This window comes from Lutra lutra, chromosome 13 (genome assembly GCF_902655055.1).
Source record: "Lutra lutra chromosome 13, mLutLut1.2, whole genome shotgun sequence".
In the NCBI taxonomy this organism is placed as follows: domain Eukaryota; kingdom Metazoa; phylum Chordata; class Mammalia; order Carnivora; family Mustelidae; genus Lutra; species Lutra lutra.
The window spans coordinates 29,370,406-29,389,695 of record NC_062290.1 but is presented as its reverse complement, the minus strand read 5'-3'; the positions used below and the strand labels follow the sequence as shown (position 1 = coordinate 29,389,695).

At 40.6% G+C, this 19,290-nt stretch overlaps 1 protein-coding gene across 22 annotated transcripts in view; it reads right to left on the bottom strand.

Moving 5' to 3' along the window:
* Positions 1–19,290, bottom strand: part of AOPEP (aminopeptidase O (putative)) — a 346,305-nt gene that overhangs the window by 309,558 nt on the left and 17,457 nt on the right. For all 22 annotated transcript variants that reach the window (XR_007122249.1, XR_007122248.1, XR_007122247.1 and 19 more), the window contains exon 2: positions 315–1,250. Coding sequence is in view for 13 of the 22 variants with exons in the window: in XM_047699690.1 (XP_047555646.1) it covers positions 315–1,111 (797 nt within the window). In the remaining 9 variants the exon portion in view is untranslated. The remainder of the gene's footprint in view (positions 1–314; positions 1,251–19,290) is intronic.

Sequence of the window (19,290 nt, the reverse complement as noted above, 5' to 3'; positions counted from 1 at the left end):
ATGGAGAGCTAGGCTCGGGATTTCATTATTAGGCTTGCATTTCAATCTCCTAACTCAGAAATACAGGGGCTTGACAAAGTAATCCTTTCACCCTGACTTAAGGGAAATAATCCTATTAAGAGTTGAGCAGGCCTGGGAATTGACCTGCTTCACTGTGGGCCTAGGGATTTGAGGCTACATGGGTAATGCCACAGAAGAAAGAGGAGCATCTTTGCCCCGGGACTGTCCCCTGTGGAAGAGCATCCCTACAAAGGCTCACCTCCCAGTGTGGCCGATTACCAGGCAGGGGGCCGTGGAGCGCCCAGATAACCTACCTGCCGTTCTGGTCTGAGGTCCATGTAACTGATCGCCCCTGAGGTTTGGTGCTGTACCATATCCTTATGGCGTGAGGAAAGTCAGTAGCTGTGTGAGCCCCTGTCTTCCTGATCTGTAAGCTCCAAGTGTCAGTGTCAAACAGGAGTTCCCCACAGCCAGGAGCCTGGCTGCAGCCAGCATAATAGTCTAACTGCTCCCTCCAACGATCTGCCGGCAGAGTCACAAGTTCATGTACAATCTGATTCCTGAGCTCCTCAGAAACAACTGTGAGCTTGGGAGACCTTGTAAATTTTTCAATACCTGGCACGGCAGCAACATCCACCTCCTCAACCTTTAGCACAGATAAATCACAGCAGTCCAACACCAGCAAAAACTCCTCATTTCTGTGATTCCCTGTGTCACAGCAGTACTTTGAGCTAGAAATCCCAGAAGCCTGTTTCGGGTTGTCATGGTTACCATCTTTACCAGAAGTATCTTTTTCACCTTTACCACAGATTGCAAAATCATTATATCCTGTTTTAGGTGAGAAGGTCCTTGTATCTGTCCCAGGACTATGGCAGGGTTCAGGCATCCTAAATCTGCAGGCTTCGCTGGACTCTGACTGGCAGGTTTCCTTGGTAGAACCACTCTGTTTCTCGAATCTGTTCCCAGACTCAAAGAAAAGCACTATGTTGCCCTCAATGATTTGACTTTCGAAATCCACATTTAAATCCAGTACATAGTGCTTCACCAGTATGTGGCTGGTGTTGGCCATGAGAGGCAGGTCATCCCGGGAAGGGTCCAGCTTTAGGTCCATGGTGCCGGCTGTTGTTCGAGAGCTTTGTTACAGTCTCAGAAGGGGCTTCCTATCTGCCTTAATCTTCCAGAATCATAAATGGCTGCTTACCCAAAAAACACCTGATGTCACAAATTGTGGTTCCACAACTTTCAGTCCCCTGGCAAAGAAGAAAAACACAATTAGACAAAATTCCAAATAAGACCCTAAGTGTTCCTACAACCACTGCTTCAGCAAACTGACTACCTCCTTCAATAACCCCCAATGTGGTAGAAGCTCAGGGCTAGAAGGCAGACTAATCTTTCTGACTGACATCAGAGAAAGCTGCATTATGGGTTTCTAAAAATATTTCAATTACCAATGGAATGAAAGGGGCCTCCACAAAGCCTGAAGAATCCTGCTCTTAACTAGAACAGCCCTTGTTTGGGAAAAGAGCAATTGTTATGCAAAGGCATAACTGAGCATCACTGTGCCTCTTGTTTTAAAAGATATTAAATGCATCATTTCTAATTTTGTGCATCAGAGATAAGTGACTGTTTCTCTACTGTGATTCTAAGTAACAAATGTGAATGAAGGCTAAATGGCCTCATACGTTTTATTCTTTGAGAGTAATAATTTAATACATAAAATGTAACTCCAGGGATTAATGTACTTTTCACATTAGGACTGCTCTCATATCAGCACTTCCAGTAAATTACAGGAAAATGAGCCAATTTACCAGGAGTGCATTCTAAGTATTCCTTTGAGATTGTTCATGGAGATTTTTCAAATTTATAGTTAAATACTCAAGGTATATCATTACATCTTAATAGCTGAAAACCCATTAACATTCTGGATAATAGCCTTCTTGTGGCAAACAAAAAGGTCTTCTCATTTGGAAAAAAAAAAGTATGCAAATATCTATAAAAGGAAAAGGAGAAATTAAAATGTAGAAACAGATGTTGTAATAAAATGCCCAAGTTCTTCATAAAAGTTCTGAATCAAAATGTATTCTTATTTTATAATAGCAATCTGCCTAAAAGAAAAATTATTTGAAATTATTTCAGTCTCTGTTGTGTACCTGATTTCTTTCAGCATATGCTGTTCTTTATTTTTTATTCTTTTACCAAAAATGAAAAAGGGGAGGGGAATAACAACGCTGAGAGAGTAGATATATATATATATTTTTTAAAGATTTTATTTATTTATTTGACAGAGAGAGATCACAAGTAGGCAGAGAGGCAGGCAGAGAGAGAGGAAGGGAAGCAGGCTTCCCGCTGAGCAGAGAGCCCGATGCGGGACTCGATCCCAGGACTCTGGGATCATGACCTGAGCCGAAGGCAGCGGCCCAACCCACTGAGCCACCCAGGCGCCCCTGAGAGAGTAGATATATTTAAAATAATTTTTGTATTTCTAAGTAACAGGAGGTATTCTTGTATCAACTACAAAACAGTATCACCTGCTTTTCAAGTAGAACTGAACTCTCCCTTTTCATTCTGTTTAACTCCTCCTCCCCTCCGCTCAGATTTTATCTGTCCATCTGCTAGACTCTTATTTCTCTTCCTTTTAGAATCTAATTCTAGAAATCAAACCTACTGAATTTTCACTTTCTACACCTCCATCGCCTATTTTCTCAGAAAAATCTTACCTACCCTAATGGGGGGGGGGGGGATCTGGCTTCTTACAGCCTTGTCCAATCCTGTTTCATGCTACTTTCCCAACTGTAGAGACCATACACCTTTTGCATCCTTGTCCTCTAGCCAAAGGGCCTGCTCAACACTCTGCTCCCTAAAGACGATCTGACCCCAGGCCTCCACACTCTTTGGACTAAGCTATGTGCCATACTTGGCATGCACCCATAATCACCTGCCAAATTCTATTCTTTCTCCACGCCCAGTTCAAGTGCAGTCACCTCCCGCAATCCTTCCTTACTCCCTATTCTCCCACCCTCCACCAAACTGCATGTGGGAATACACAATCTGATTTTTAAAGTAATAGGAATTGAGAGAAATCAGGGATGCAAAGAATACTTTGAGATTACTTTATAAAGAAGCTGGCACTCCCCTTGGTTCTAGAAGAATCAATGGGCAAAGGGAAGAAAGCAGAGTATTTTCTTTTCTGCATGAAAGCAATTGAACTTGTCGTGTAAGGAACAGTAACCTTCAATAAAGCCACTGGGTATATCTACGTAATGAAAAACAACGGATGTTAAAACATCATCCTGTTGATGCTGGGCACTGCTAATATGCAGTCTTTGTTGAAAGTAAGGTTAAAAATACCTTACTTAGTATTTTTTTTTTTAAACCTGAGTATATACACACACATACACACACACAGACAAGAAGAAAATCTGAATCCATTGAGACAAGGGTTAACTTAGTGGCTGTGTAAACCATGTCTGAAGAACTATTTAGCTTCTGTAACAATATAACTGTTCATTGTCTAACCCTAATAGATCTTTTCATTTGTTTGTGAAAATTAATATAATTTAAGACTAAAACATATTCTACAGACCAGTTTTCACCCCTTTTGTGACTGGTGGCAGATAATGAGGTGGCCTTCAAGCCCCAACCATATCCAAGCCTGTTAACATCACCATGTTGCCCTAACTGGCAACAGTTTTCTTCTCTTCAGTAGATTCTTAAATACACCCCCCACACTCTTTTCTTCTCTTAACTTTCCAGTTCCACGCCTGCTGACTCATTCTCCATTGATTATTTGCCCTCCTACTTTACTGAGATGATTTCAAATCTCTGAAACTCCATCACAGCTCAAGTATCTGTAGTTCTTCACAACTACTGCCTTCTCCCATCGGATTCAAAGGAAACAATATCCCTTCTCAACAAAGCTAATTCCTTTCCTGTTGAATCCTAGCTTTGGGGGTCTGAAAGGGCCAAACGAATGGCCCTCTTCTTGCCCATCCAAATTCTGAACATAACCAAAAACTAAGACGAGGATGTGGCAGAAAGATACCAAAATATCACCATCATTACTGACGAAGGCTAAATTGGACAGTATGATTCAGCGTGGCAGCCAAAGGTACATGAAAATTGAATCCCCAAATTCAAAAGATTTACCCACAGGATCACAAGAAACACTGGATCAGGTCAAAGCTCCCAGAGGAGAAGGTACCATTCCTGGCCAAGAATTAGGGCCTGGAGAAGTAAGGAGAAAAGCCCTCTAAGGTCAGGATTGCTGCCCAAAAGCAAAAGGGAAGAGCTGAAAGGAGTAGAACATGCTCAATTTCTTCTTCCCACTCCACCTCCCTTAGGGCAGAAGAAATAAAGTGATCAGCAATGTTACAGTAATTAAGCTCCCCTCACAAGACAGGAAACATCAGAAAGAAGAAAGAGCTGTTCCCCCAAACACTATCTTCTCCCACTAATTTGGAATCTTGTTGCATCTGACAGATGTTTGTCTTGCCAACATTTACTTCCTCTCAACGTTTCCGTCCTGCTCCTAATGTTTCAAACACCCCCCAGGGCTACCATCTTCCAAAACAAACACTGCAGTACATCCATCTATTAAAGCATTATGTTATATACCTTAAACTAATACAAGGTTATATGTCAATTATATCTCAATTAAACCAGGAGAAAACAAACAAAAACATTAGCCCTGTTGCCCATGTTAACTAAGTCTTATTTCTTTGCATTTTGGAGCTCACAAATTCCTTAGGGCTCACTTAGTCCAACTCTCTACTTTTACCAATGATGACAAAGAGGACCAGAGAGGTAAAGCAATTTGGCAAGGTCACTCATTTCTGATGCTTTCCTCCTTGCGGGTTCTTCCCTTAGAATTCTCATCCTCCAGGGGCTCCTGGGTGGCTCAGTTAGTTAAGCATCTGCCTTTGGCTAAGGTCCTGATCCCAGGGTCTTGGGACTGAGCTCTGCACTGGGCTCCCTGCTCAGCAGGGAGCCTGCTTCTCCCTCTCCCACTCCCCCTGCTTGTATTCCCTCTCTCCCTGTCTCTCTCTCTCTGTCAAATAAATAAAATCTTAAAAAAGAGGAGGAGGAGGAGGAGAATTCTCATCCTCCAGCTCTTGGGGCCATTTTCCTCATACTGTCCAAGTCATACATCAAATGTCACCTCATAAGACTGTCTTCTATATTCTCATTCTACCTTGTCTACTGTCTTCAAGTTGTGTGGACAAGACTCAATTCATATTCTAATAGTTTTGGGGGGGGAGGAGAATTTTTAGGCCAGCCCCAGGAGATTCAGATCACGGCCACCTCGCATGGCTTCCAGCCTAAGTTATGTATAACGTGAACGTCTGTCACAACTCGCTGCTTATTATACCCATTTCCTCCTTGCCTTGGATTCTTGGATGACCTGAATCTCCTTTCTCTGCAAGTATACAACTGTCACTGACCTCAGTCAGGGTCACAATCCCACATTTAAGGAAGAACTGAACTAACTGTGGTTCCAAATGCTTGTACGTGGCCATCTTGTAAGGCCTCTCTCAGCAAATAGTAACCATATTTCTGAGCAGTCTGTTGACTTCAGCACTTTTTGCTATTATTGTGCTCCAATTTAAAATGCCAGCCTGTCTCGCTGAAGCATTTTTCCATTCTCTGTCATAAGCCATAACATATAAAATCCCTCCCTTTATCAAAGCCAATGGTTAGTTTCCAGTGGCTAACCACTGCTGCCTCTAAAATAAGTGTACTACGTGGTATGTATTTTAAATGCTTAAATGATTGTCTCAGCAATACCATTAAAGGCTTCAAAAGAATTAATGTACAGCAGTATTTTTCTTGAGAAAGGCAGGAGGAGGCGGGAGAAGAGAGGATCAAATACTAAACAGAGTTAGGGCATGGTGAAGAAACCGCCCTGCCACTTTCAATCACCCAGACAGAAATGTACACATCTACAAATGTGTAAAACAGCCCCTGGAGAGCCATTCCAGATCCCTCTAAAGAGAACAATTTCATTCTCCTTTCAAGCTACGAAGCCATGTGTATCATTCTCATGACCCTCAACTTAATCTGCTTCATTTTGCAGCTACCTGTACCTTCCAATGGTCTGTAACCAACAAGGGATTCCTGATTCACCTTTGTGTGCATGACCACAGTGAGCAGAATGCCCTATCCATAGCAGGTTCTCAGTAATTATCTGTGGAATTGACATGACCTGAGGGCCTTTATAATTTCTAGTTATCCACAGAATAGGGGTTCTGACTTGCACAGGTCTAGTGAAAAATCAAGCTTAACCAACATCTTCCTCCAAATAGCTCTCATTTTTTCTTCTCATGTCTTCACCTGTTACTCTAAGCCACATCTCTTTCTCTATAAGCAGCTCAAGGGAAAAGGAGAAATTCTGCACATAAGTTTACTATATAGTACTGAGCACACTATGAGTAGTTACAAAATATTTAATTTTACAGACTGCTTGTCCAGAGAAAGATAGCTTTCTGCTATTCCAAGTGTATTCACTCTGTAGGATACCGTGATTGCTCTTAATGACAGCCAGTTCACTTACTGAAAAGTACACTGTTTCTGGGCATAGTTCCTCAGACATTCAAATCCATATAATCATAGGAACATAGCTTATTACTGTGAAATCTGATAAAATAATTTCAGAACTAGAAGGAATCTTAGAAGTACAAATGTGTTCTTTTGTATTTAGAAGTGTCACACTGACATATTATTCTGTAACTTACTTCTTTCAAGCAATGGTTTTGAAATACAGCCATACAGATGCACATAAATCTAGTTCGTTTCCTTTAACTGCTGCTTAGTGTCCCTATACGAATATTCTACTACAATTTGTCTATGCATTTCCCTGCTAATATTTAAATTCTTTTAATTTTTTCATTATTACAAACCATGCTGCAATGAACACCCTTATATATGTCTCCTGGTGCACATGGACAAGTGTTTGCTGGATGAAACACCTAGAAATTCCATTTGGCCTAAGATTGGTATTGTCACACACCTGCTTTCTTTTGGTTTATTTTGTTCCTGATATCTTTTCTATCCCTTTGTTTTTAGTATTAACTTCTCTGGGTTGTTTTGCCTTGGATATCTTTTTAAAGAAACATTTGGCTGCATTTTAAAAATATAATTATCATTTTTAATAACTGAAGTAAATTTATTTAATTTATCATGATTGCTGTTGTAATAGCACTGATCTCTCAGCCAATTATTTTGTGTTTTCCATCTACTATGATTTTCTTTGCTACTTAGCTTTTACTTTTTCTGCTTTTTGTTACATTTTTTCCAAGTTGTATTTTCCCTGTACTGTTTCATCAGTTAAACAATCCACTTATTTTCTTTGACATGTCTACTTCAGGTCAATCTCTAGTAGACTTCTGAATAATACAAAGACCCTAGAAAGTTTTATTACCAGTTTCGCCTTTTCCCGTCATCCGCATCCAGATTATTGTTGCCAATGTCTCAGTATCACATTGTTTTTAACAACCCTCACCCAACTTAGAAAAAACAAAGTCAATACTTATGTATATTTATTTACCAGCTTCCTTTCTCATGACTGATTCATCCAGTCCATTCCTTCTATCAGGGTTTGATTCTGTTCTAGTTAACTACTGCTACCTGACATATTAGTCCAAAACTTTGTGGCTTCAAACAGCAACCATTTGATTATATTCTGTGGGTCAGGAATTTGGGTAACACTCAGCTGTGCCATCTTATGAATATGACTATGGCACTCAGTGGTACTCAGCTAGAAGATGGGCTTATCTGGGGGTTCTGATGACTAGAGTAGCTACACAAAGCCCCTCTAACATGGAAGCCTAAGAATAGTTGGACACTTTATATGGCAACTGGTGGATCCCAAAGCAAGTGTCCCAAAGGACTTCTAACCTAGCCTCAAAAGTCAACTACATTCTATTGGTTTCAAAAGAGTTGTACAGCTAGCTAGTCCAGATTCAAGGACAGGGAACTCAAGTTCACGTCTTAATGGGGGAGTCACTAGGTTGCACTGGAGAGTAGCCTGTGAGATGGCAGATACTATTACGGTCATTTAGGGAAAATATAATTTCCTTTTTACTTAAGCAGATTTTTAGGCTGATGGTTATTTTCATTTAGTACCTCGAATCCATGACTATATTCTCACATCTCTTTTTCCTGATAAGAAGTTTGGTATCAATCTGCATTTCTTGATAAGTATGTTTTTTTTTCCCCGATAGCATTTATATTTTTTCATTATCTTTGATGGTCTATTGTTTCAATGTATCTAAATGTGGATTTATTTTTATTTGGCTTGCTCAAGATTCAGTGTGCTCCTTCAGCCTGAGGAATTCTTTCTGTGTATAACTCTGAGGACATAGCAAATCTCCTTGCCTCTCTACTGAAACAGTGTGACGGAATTATCTTTCTCCAGTCACCCCTTCATGGCCTCTAGCTTTACACAGATAACTCAGTTTCAGTCTCCACATATGCTAGGTCTACAGCCAGGTACCTCTTCCTTGAATAGATATCAGGGCCCTGACCCCTCCCCAACACTTCCCACCCCCGGGGCGCCCAGCTATTTAAACCTGTTCTCATTCCTCTGTCACAACCTCTCAGGTTAGGCTCCTGTTCATCATCCTGACTTTGGTCAGGATTGACCTCCATTTTGGTCAAGTAGGATAACTCCTCCCTGTTGCGAATTTGTGTATGTGTTCATAGGTGTGTGTGTATGTTGTTGTACTTTATCCAGCATTTCTAAATACTTGAAGTGGGAAGGGGGATTTCCTTATAATTCAGTTAATCATACTGACCAGAAACCCACGAACTCTGCTTTACCAATTAAATGGTCCACACTTGGTCCACACTCACAAGTCCCCTGGCTTAAACAGCGTTCATGTAGGACATACTTTGCTGTATCACTATATAGGCACCATAGGTACACTCCCTTTCATCATCACAAAAGCCTAGAGAGATGATTAAAGACTGAGGGGGGGGGGGGTGCCTGGGTGGCTCAGTTGGTTAAGCAACTGCCTTCGGCTCAGGTCATGATCCTGGAGTCCCAGGATCGAGTCCCACATCAGGCTCCCTGCTCAGCAGGGAGTCTGCTTCTCCCGCTAACCTCTCTCCTCTCATGCTCTCTCTCTCATTCTCTCTCTCTCTCAAATAAATAAAATCTTTAAAAAAAAAAAAAAAGACTGAGAGGGGGCACCTGGGTGGCTCAGTCAGTTAAGTGTCTGCCTTCCGCTCAGGTCATGATCCTGGGGTCCTGGGATCGAGTCCTGCATCAGGCTCCCTGCTCGGCGGGAAGTCTGCTTCTCCCTTTACCCCTCTCCCCAGCTTGTGATCTCTCTCTCTAATAAATAAATAAAATCTTTTTTCTTTTAAGATTTATTTTATTTATCTGAGAGAGAGAGAGAGATCATGAGAGGGGAGAGGTCAGAAGAAGAAGCAGACTCCTCGCCGAGCAGGGAGCCCAATGTGGGGCTTGATCCCGGGACTCCAGAATCATGATCTGAGCCAAAGGTAGTTGCTTGGCCAACTGAGCCACCCAGGCGCCCTAAATAAATAAAACCTTAAAAAAAAAAAAGGGGGCACCTGGGTGGCGCAGTGGGTTAAAGCCTCTGCCCTTGGCTCAGGTCATGATCCCAGGGTTCTGGGATCGAGCCCCGCATCGGGCTCTTTGCTTGGCGGTGAGCCTGTTTCCTACTCTCTCTCTGCCTGCCTCTCTGCCTACTTGTGATCTCTGTCTGTCAAATAAATAAATAAAAATCTTTAAAAAAAAAAAAAAAGATGGAGAGGATAAGAATACTGGCAAAGAAAGAAGCCAAGATGCAGAGAAAGCTGGACCATATTACCCATTCATTCAACAAATATGTGGAATCCTCTTCTATTCTCTTTATTAACTCTCTCTCCCTTGACCATGTCCTCGAGGAAATCTTTCCTGACCTCATTAAGTCAATTTCCCTATCATTAGATCTCATAGCATTGAGTACTTTTTCACAGTACAATAGTTTTCATTTTACATTTTTTGTTTGATCACTTAATTAGTATTATTCTTCCTCTTAAATGAAGGAGAATACCACTTCTGGTAATAGCAGAGTAACTTATATCAGACCAATTCTCCTACTGGCAGCACTTATAAACTCCAGACAACAACAAAAATCTGAAGGCACATGAGAGTGGGCAAAAAGCTGACAAAAACTGTAGGGAGTTGACACTTGGGAGAAGGGAATGGCACTGAGTTTCCTGTGTCATAGCTTTTCATCTGAGGGCATGCTCTAGTAGGACATGTGCGGCTAAAATTCAGACTGAAACCTACAATCTTAGTGGCTAAAAAATCAGAGAACAGAGTTCAGGACTGACTCAGCACCTGGATGGTAAAGAAGGAAAACTTCAGAAGTTATGAGCCCCATATTCTGCATATATACTGCCCAATTTTCTTTTTTTTTTTTTTTTTTTTTTTTTTAAAGATTTTATTTATTTATTTGACAGACAGAGATCACAAGTAGGTAGAGAGGCAGGCAGAGAGAGAGGAAGGGAAGCAGGCTCCCTGCTGAGCAGAGAGCCAGATGCGGGACTCAATCCCAGGACCCTGAGATCATGACCTGAGCCGAAGGCAGCGGCTCAACCCACTGAGCCACCCAGGCGCCCCTATACTGCCCAATTTTCTAATGAAACCCTGAACCATGGGGGAGACCAAATAGTCCAAGTATGGCTAAATATACTGAAATAGGATTCCTGTTGCTGCCCACTGCAGGGAAGGTAAAGGTGGAAGTTTGAGTTCACTGGAATTAAATGTCTGCTAATGAACGACATTAATACTCTTCACAGGAACATAAATCCAGGTTCTATTAAAGTAGCAATAACAATGTCTATGATAAAGTAAAAAATTACTAGATATAAAAAGAAATAAGAAAATATGACCCATACTTAAAGAAAAAGCAATCAATGGAAACTGACTTGAGTGGACCCAAATATCAGAATTAGTAAACAAGGAATTTAATATAGTATATTAGTATTATAATTAAGGACATAAATGCTATAATGAATGAACTAAGGAAAACTCAGCAGAGAAACAGAAATTGCCAAAAAAAAAATAAGGGAAATTCTAAGAACTGAAAAATACTATATCTGAAATTAAAAATTCACTGACATTACTAGCAAACTAGACATTACAGAAGAAAGAGTAAGTGATCTTGAAAATATTTATATAGCAATTACACAATCTGAAGAACAGAGAGAAAAAGTGTGAAATCAATGAACAAAGCTGCAGGTACCTAAGCAACAAAGGTTTAACATACACAGAATTTAAATCCAAGAAGCTCAGATGAGCAAGAATGCTGCAGCAAAAAATATGTTAAAAAATAACGAGACTGAGAACAACCAGCACCGAGATAATGGTTCCTAAATACCATTTTCCAATGAAAGGAACCAGGCCTCCTTGGAGAAAGGGCTGATTCTAGGAGTGTGGCAGGGAAAATGCAAGATGAGCCCAGAGCATCAGATAGGCCCCAAAAGAAGAAAGTTAAAAAACAAAAAACAAAAACAAAACAAAAGAACAGGTGAGGTGTGGGGACTGGGCATCTAAAAAAGATACAAGAACTAACTGTAGGAGCTTCTAATGGCCAAAGACGAACAATCTGAGCTAGAAAATAATGATGGCATTGGATTAGAATTAAAGAATGAAATAAATAACTTATAACTCTATTCTGATAAAAAAAAAATGATTGATAAATGGGGAAGGAGGGTACACCTTCCTTCAAGAATTCCAAATAATAAGTAGATATGACCTCTTCCAAAAGGCAGGTAGGGCTTAATTTCCTTCCCTTTGAGTATGAGCTGTACTTAGTAACTTGCTTCCAAAGAATAGAGAAAAGAAAGGAAAAATACTAAGTTTAGAGTAGTGAAATCTGGCAGACATAAACTTAACCACATTATCAAGGTTACTATCACCAGGGATAAACCATGTTGGTATTGTTATCCCCTGATGTGATTCCATCAATGAGAAAGGCAGCTTACCTCTGTAGTATTCTTCCCCAAATCCATAACCTCAGTTTAAGGTTTAGAAAACATCTGACAAACCCACATTGAGGGTCATTCTAAAAAATATTTGGCCAGTACTCTTCAAAAATGTCAAGTCAATGAAAAGCAAGTAAAATCTGAAAAACTGTTACAGATTGAGGGAGATTTGGGGTATGATAAAATGTAATGTGGTATCGTAGACTGGATCCTAAAACAGGGGAAAAAAAGGGGGGTGGCACTAGTGGAAAAACTGTTCTTAGTAGCATTTTGCCAATTTACTTCTATAATTTCACGACTATGACATGATTATGTAACATGTTAATACTGGGGGAGGCTGGGTCATACATATATGGGAACTCTATACTACCTTTGCAAATCTCTTGGTAAATCTGAACATATTGGAAAAGAAACTACCTGTTTTTAGAATAGCTAAGATTTTTCAAATGTGAGAGATACAAATGTAAAGATCCAAGACTCTGAGAACAAACCCAAGCAAGATAAATGCAAAGGAAACCACACCTAGGTACAACAGTCAAACTGCCAAAAACCAAAAATAAGGATAAAAACCTGAAAATAGCAAGTACAAAATGACATTACATGCAGGAAGAAAAAGATACAAATAACAGCTGGATTCTCATCAGAATAACACTAAATTTCTAATCAGAAATAATGGAGGCCCAGAAAATAATGGAATGGTTATCTTTTAAGTGTTAAGTGAATTTGGGGGAGCACATTGGCCTCAAATATATTAGTCCTAAGATATTATTTATTTTATAATAATTTGCTATAAAGTCTCCTTATATTTTTGTACTTAGTAAAACAGCAGCTGCTTAAATTCTCCAAATTTCTGAATGAGCGGAGCCTGAAGTAATTTCCACTTGATTCAAAATTGGTTATTTCCTCTTATTTATTTTTAAATTTTTATTTATATTTCAAAACAAATACAAACTCTAAAAGATTAACACTCTCCAAAATAAATGGCTCTTTCCCTACTCAGTAGAAATCCTCATGACTCATGGAGCCACTGACATAGCACGGAACAGGTTTTCTACTCAAAGGTTTGAGTGATTATTAAACTGGCCCCTCAGAACTTTCTTTCGGCTCCTCATTTTTATATGTCACCAATTTGATAGAAATGGTTCACCAGTGTCTGAAACAGGTAACAGACAAGGTTGAAGTTATTTTTAAACAGCAGAAACAAGCCAATCAGATAATCACCTTTATCTCTGCTACAGTTTTGATCTTTGAGTTTAGGCTATGCCAACATGCCTTCATTTTATTTGGTTTCTAGCATTTTAACTTTTGTTCATTTCTATTTATTTTTGTTCTACTTTGAGTAAAAATGCAGTGTTAAAACAACATTAAGCTATATGTTTTAACTGAACAGGTACCAGAATATTCAGAGTTTAAATTCCCTCTGGAACCCTAATTCTAACAGCCTGCACTGCCCCCCCTTCCAGTACAAATATATGCTACAATAGGGTCTTTCATTGCAAAACTCATACCTGCGAGGCAATGTCATTTATCACTGAGTAAATAATGCAAGATAACATACTGAAAGGGGGATTTTGCTGTAGTCCCTTAAGTATAAATAAAAATATGTAGCACTTTGCAGGATTACCACATGTGGTATGATATTAACTTAAATACCAATCTTTAAGCCAAACTGTAAATAAGATAAACTGTAGCCTCTGATCTTGCTTTAAATAGCCTCTCTTTTCTTTAAAATGTATTGCTTTCATGAAGCATAGACGGGTGACTGCATATAATTTGTGATCATGTAATGAAAGAACACACAGGGGAAAAAACACACACACACAACAACTGGAGTTAATGTTGTTGTGGGAATTATAGAAAGTGCTTGTGATGAAGATCAGGCCAATGAAGCCAAGTCAGAACCAGAGTCAAAGGCCTTTTCCAGATAAAGAAAGCAAATCACTATCAGCTGTGGCTTGATTTATATATTATAACCAGTCAAGGGTGGGGGTGAAGGGGGGGCAGGTCTAAAATGTGAAAACTGCAAACAAAAACTGATTTTACTCACATCAGTGTATGACTAGCCTGAATTATGCTTGAACGTGATGTGATATGATGGAATTCAGCCTCCCTGATGGCAGCTTGTGTTTATTCTGGCTCTTCTGATCCCATCTCAGCATCCAGATGCCATTCTTCTTTGGTGCCTAATGTGTTTATGCTCCCATTATCAGCAGGCATTGGGTTGCAAAGATCAGATTGGAAGTGATTTCACTCTATTTTCAAAGAGAAAAGAATTTATCCCTTTGATTGCTACTTGCTTGCAAAGTAGAGCTTTTCAGTTTTCTACAGAGTACCACTTAAACTAAATTATAGCAGAGTGATCGCAAAAGGATTCCTGGGAGAATGCATTACAGTTATAGAAAATGGGAAATTTCACTTTTCTACCCCTTTCTCAAGAAGTCATTCTTGCCCCCATGGCAGCTGACCAGCGAAGGCACTGGAAAGGTTATTTACTTGGTGAACTACAGGTCTGATTCCTCCTTAAATGTGTCTTCATCAACACTGTTTTGCTTCCTGGCACTCTCAACAATTAAAGGTTCATAAACTAGGGGCGCCTGGGTGGCTCAGTCCTTAAGCATCTGCCTTCAGCTCAGGTCATCCTGGGATAGAGTCCCGCCTCAGTGTCTGCTCAGCAGGGAGCCTGCTTCTCCCTCTCCCACACGCCCCATGCCCCCTCCCCCACTTGTGTTCCCTCTCTCGTTGTGTCTCTGTCAAATATATAAATAAAATCTTAAAAAAAAAAGGTTTCATAAACTAGAAAACAACGTATCTGTATCAAAACCATTTGATATGTCAATAGTGCGCAAGAAAGAACTCAACAATTTTAACACTGCTGTGGGTATACCTCTCCAGAGGATTTGTCCTCACGGATTCCCTTTATCCTTCCCTCTTTGCCATCTTGTTTAAGGCACAAGACCTACTAACTAACAACTCTCCATTATCCAGAGGCAAATAACTTGATTTATCGGTTTTATGAAAAACTAAAAGCTAGTGAAAACATCTGTTAGAGATACTTTATCTAGAAGAAGAAATAATTGATACTTATTGAGGGCTTACTTATGTATCTGAAACTCTCCTAATCCCTGGCAATGTTTTTTATTCTTACTATCTCCTTCTACAGATAGGAAAATGATATTCAGAGAGGCTAAGTATACAAGATTACCAAGTTTTTTTTTTTTAAGATGTTATTTATTTGAGAGAGAGAAAGCATTTGCACAAACGGGAAGAGGCAGAAGGAAAGGAAGAAAGGGAAAGGTAGCTGAGCAGAGAGCCCAATGCAAGGCTTGATCCTGGGACCCCAAGATCATGACCTGAGCCAAAGGCAGATGCTTAGCCAACTGAGCCACCCAGGTGCCCCTCAAGATTATTACTAAGATTTGAATTCAAGTAGCTCTACTGAAGAGTGTTCTTAACTATTATCTTATGGCCTCTACTGCATGGCAATCCTACAGAGTAACCAAAACATGCTGCCTTGTATCAATGATGTGTGGAAAACCAGAGGCCCATCACAGACAAGAGCAAAGGTGAGGGGGTAACTGAGGGCTGGGTCAGGACTGTGGAGGGAGAATAATCCAGTCAGGGAAGGGACGAGCGGGCACAAACAAGAGACACTGCATCTCTGCCCAGCTCTTCTCCCATTCTAATATTTAGAAGAGAGTACTCAATGAAAATGAGAAATTGGTTAACAGATGATTTTGACAGGTAGGAGTTTTGAGAGACATTTCAAATTTTACAAAGTTTAGAGTAACTAAAACATCATACTTGTATTCTTTTCATACTTTAAATAATGATTGTTTCTAAATATTAGATGTTTAATTAAATTTTATCTTAAGTCCATTTATTACCATAGTTTTCTTCTTCTTTTAACCACAATTGGGGATTATATGACCTCCCTACTCTCCCCCCATTACTCTGTCACTCAGTACTGGTATTTACTGAGTGTTGATTAGAGTAAGAAGCTGAATCTCCCAGGCTGGGCGCCATTTCACCGATGCTCTTACTAGGGTTTCCAAGTCCCTGCTAACTGAACTCGGACCGCATCAGTGCTCCACCCCAGTAATGCCCCGCCATTCATTTTCCTGTTTTGAATCCACTGAGATTTCCAAATTCTCATCCATCTCCCCTACTAACCAGAGTCTGCTACCTCCCAGCAGTTACCAGGGTCAGGGCACCATTCCTCTTCAGGCAGTGCCCATTCCCACCCCCCCAGGTTCCCTCCATGCCTCTGTTCTCCACTCCTCCACTCCTCCTGTTCTCCACTGCCACCTTCTCCTTCCTTCCTATATCTATGTCCCCACTTCCCAGCTGACAGGAGCCTTTAAAGCTACTCAGGTTCTCCTACAGCAAAAACAAAAAAACCAAAAATCCAGTATCAGCAAAATGTGCTTTCCTGTCCTTGGCCCAACAGCTACTATTCCAGCTTTTGCCTTTGTTTTGCTATCAAACTTTTCCAGCCAACAATTCATACCCTCTTCTATTTTATGAACACACATTTCTTACAACAGTTGAAATCTGGTATCTGACCACACCACTTCACTAGAAGTTTATTTTTAAACATCCACAGTGACTTCCTTCTTGCCAAATCTAGGTTGACCTCAGTTCTTTTCCTTGACTCTCTGTGGCATCTGTCACTACTAATCTCCCATCACCTGTGATGATTCCTGGGAGACTGTACAGTCTATACCCCATCTTACCTATCTGCCCCCAAACAATGGACGTTCCCCCAAAGCCCAGTCCTGCGCCGTCTTCTCATTTTGGAGTCTGTCTTGTGCTCACATGTCCCGTACTCAACTAATCTCCTTATGGAAAGGACTTACCTCCTGACCTCCAGCAGTCCCTGTCACTTCCAAAGCAATGTGTCTCAAACTCTCTGTGGTGAAGGGCTGGTTATTTTGACCCTGTTACAGGTCAACACTTTTGTAAAACATAACCAAAACAAATCACAAAAGAAAAGGAAAAAAAAAACATACAAAATACAAGCTTGATAATTTTATTATCAGATTTAACATAAGCACAAAAAGAATAAACCATAACGAGGGAAAAAAATAATTACTATGGTAGTTTATGAATGATGACTCTCTATTTTTGTCCTTATCTCCTTGTAGACCAACCACAGTGTGTCGTGACACTGGACGGCCGACTCGTCCTTGGGGAGCACGGCTCTGGTGGCCTGCAGGGCATCCAACTGACCCCCTATCACTCCCTAACACACAGCGGCTTCCCGATTTCTGTCATGGAAGCATCACCTTCCACTGGGTCTAAAAGTTCTGTCTCATCTTGTCTCTTCCCACCTTTATAACTCTACCCAATTGTGAACCTTTAAATTCTATTCCTTCAAATTCTTTCTTTTATCCAGCTCTTCTCCACATTGCCTAAAACAACCTGGATCCAGAAACCAAGACCATGTACTTGAACTACGATACTGCCTTCGAAATGAGTCTCCCATGTGGTGAGCAGTCATTCATGCTATTTACAGATATTTCCAGTTCTTCCTGGGTCTCTAACCCTCAAACATGGGAGGATGGCAATTTCAGAAGCCTGTGATTGCCTAATATTTAACTGGTAGTACATGTCTTTCCAGAGTGCTCTCTCCTCTCTAAAGCAAACAAATATGAAATGGTGGCTAGGTAGCTATTCTATCAGCCGGGGCGCCTCTGAATGATTGTAAGTAGAGCCCCTAGTTGAGCTGCGACAGACATGCAGCATAAGCAGGAAACATGCCTTTACTTTTTTAAAGACACAAAGGTTTTAGAGTTGTTTGTTACTATGCTAACTTAACCTACCCTGACTAAAACACTCTGTACCAAGCCTCACCTCTCTCCAAAACCTTGCTTACCAAGACTGATTCCTGGAAGCACAAATTTAACATCCTGTCTTTGTTATTTTAAAAAAAAAAAAAAAGCACTTCAAATGAATGTCTATTGTTTAAAGGAAAATGTAAACTCCTCAGCATTCAAAACTCTTACCAACTATTTCTTCGGTCTCATCCTACCAGAATAACCTCCCACTTCCTGACTTTGTCAGGCCACTTCCAGCCACCCACCGACCCAGGCCCCAGAAAGGGAACATTGCCCCTCTCTCTTCTCTTGAAGGTAAAAGTCAATTCTATCCACTGCACCGAACTTTTCTCCACAGTTCTAACAGTGAACACTGAATACTAAGTGCTAGGCTTTGTTCTAAGCACTTCTTGTGTATTAACTCATTTACTCCTCAGGTAACTCTACGAGATGAGGACTATTATTATTAAACTCATTTTATAGATGAGGAAACTAAAACACAGGGATTAAATAACTTGTTCAAAACCACACAGCAAACGAATGATGAAGCCAGATGAGCCCAGCAGTCTGTGCTCTTAACCACTACCGTCTACTGCTTCTAGGATACTCCGTCTCTCCTTCCACTGAACTTCCATTGCACTCTGTAGATCTTTCTGGCACATAGTCTTGTGCCCTGCGTGAGTAGTCACTATTTTATATGTGATAGCTTTATCTACTAAGCAGACTATAAACTCCTAGAGTGCAGGCAGCCAGCTTACTATTCTTTGTATCATTCAATAAAAAAATGCTGCTGAAAGAACCCTTTTGTGATAAATACAGCTCCATTGGATAGAATGTCTGTTCACCATGTTTACTTTCTGTATTTGATGATGCTTTGACATCTTGGGGCCTTGCTGATCCCAGACAAGCCCTACCAGGGCCACCTAATGAACAAACCAGCCAATCCAGAGCTCATACCCTCAACCCCTCCTCTAATTCTCAAACACCAAGCCAATATTCCCCTACCCTAATCCCTCCCAGGACAAGATACCAAGGACTAGGGACCATCATTATAGCCCAGAGCCCTCCAAAATCACTCAAACTAGCCAGTCCTAGTCTGCATACTTCGCCCTGCCTTGTCATCCCCCAGAAACCACAATAAAGACTCAGGCTCATGCTTTCCCCTTGCTCCTTCTGCCTCCCAACCAACCCTGGTGCTTCCTTGCTGGTGTGCCCCCTCCTCTTGGGAACTGTAAATAATAAGCTCTTCTTTTTTTCTTTTTTTTTTTTAAGATTTTATTTATTTATTTGACAGAGATCACAAGTAGGCAGAGAGGCAGGCAGAGGGAGAGGAAGGGGAGCAGGCTCCCCGCTGAGCAGAGTCTGATGCGGGGCTTGATCCCAGGACCCTGGGATCATGACCCAAGCCAAAGGCAGAGGCTTTAACCCACTGAGCCACCCAGGTGCCCTTAAACTCTTCTTTCAAAGGCAGTTT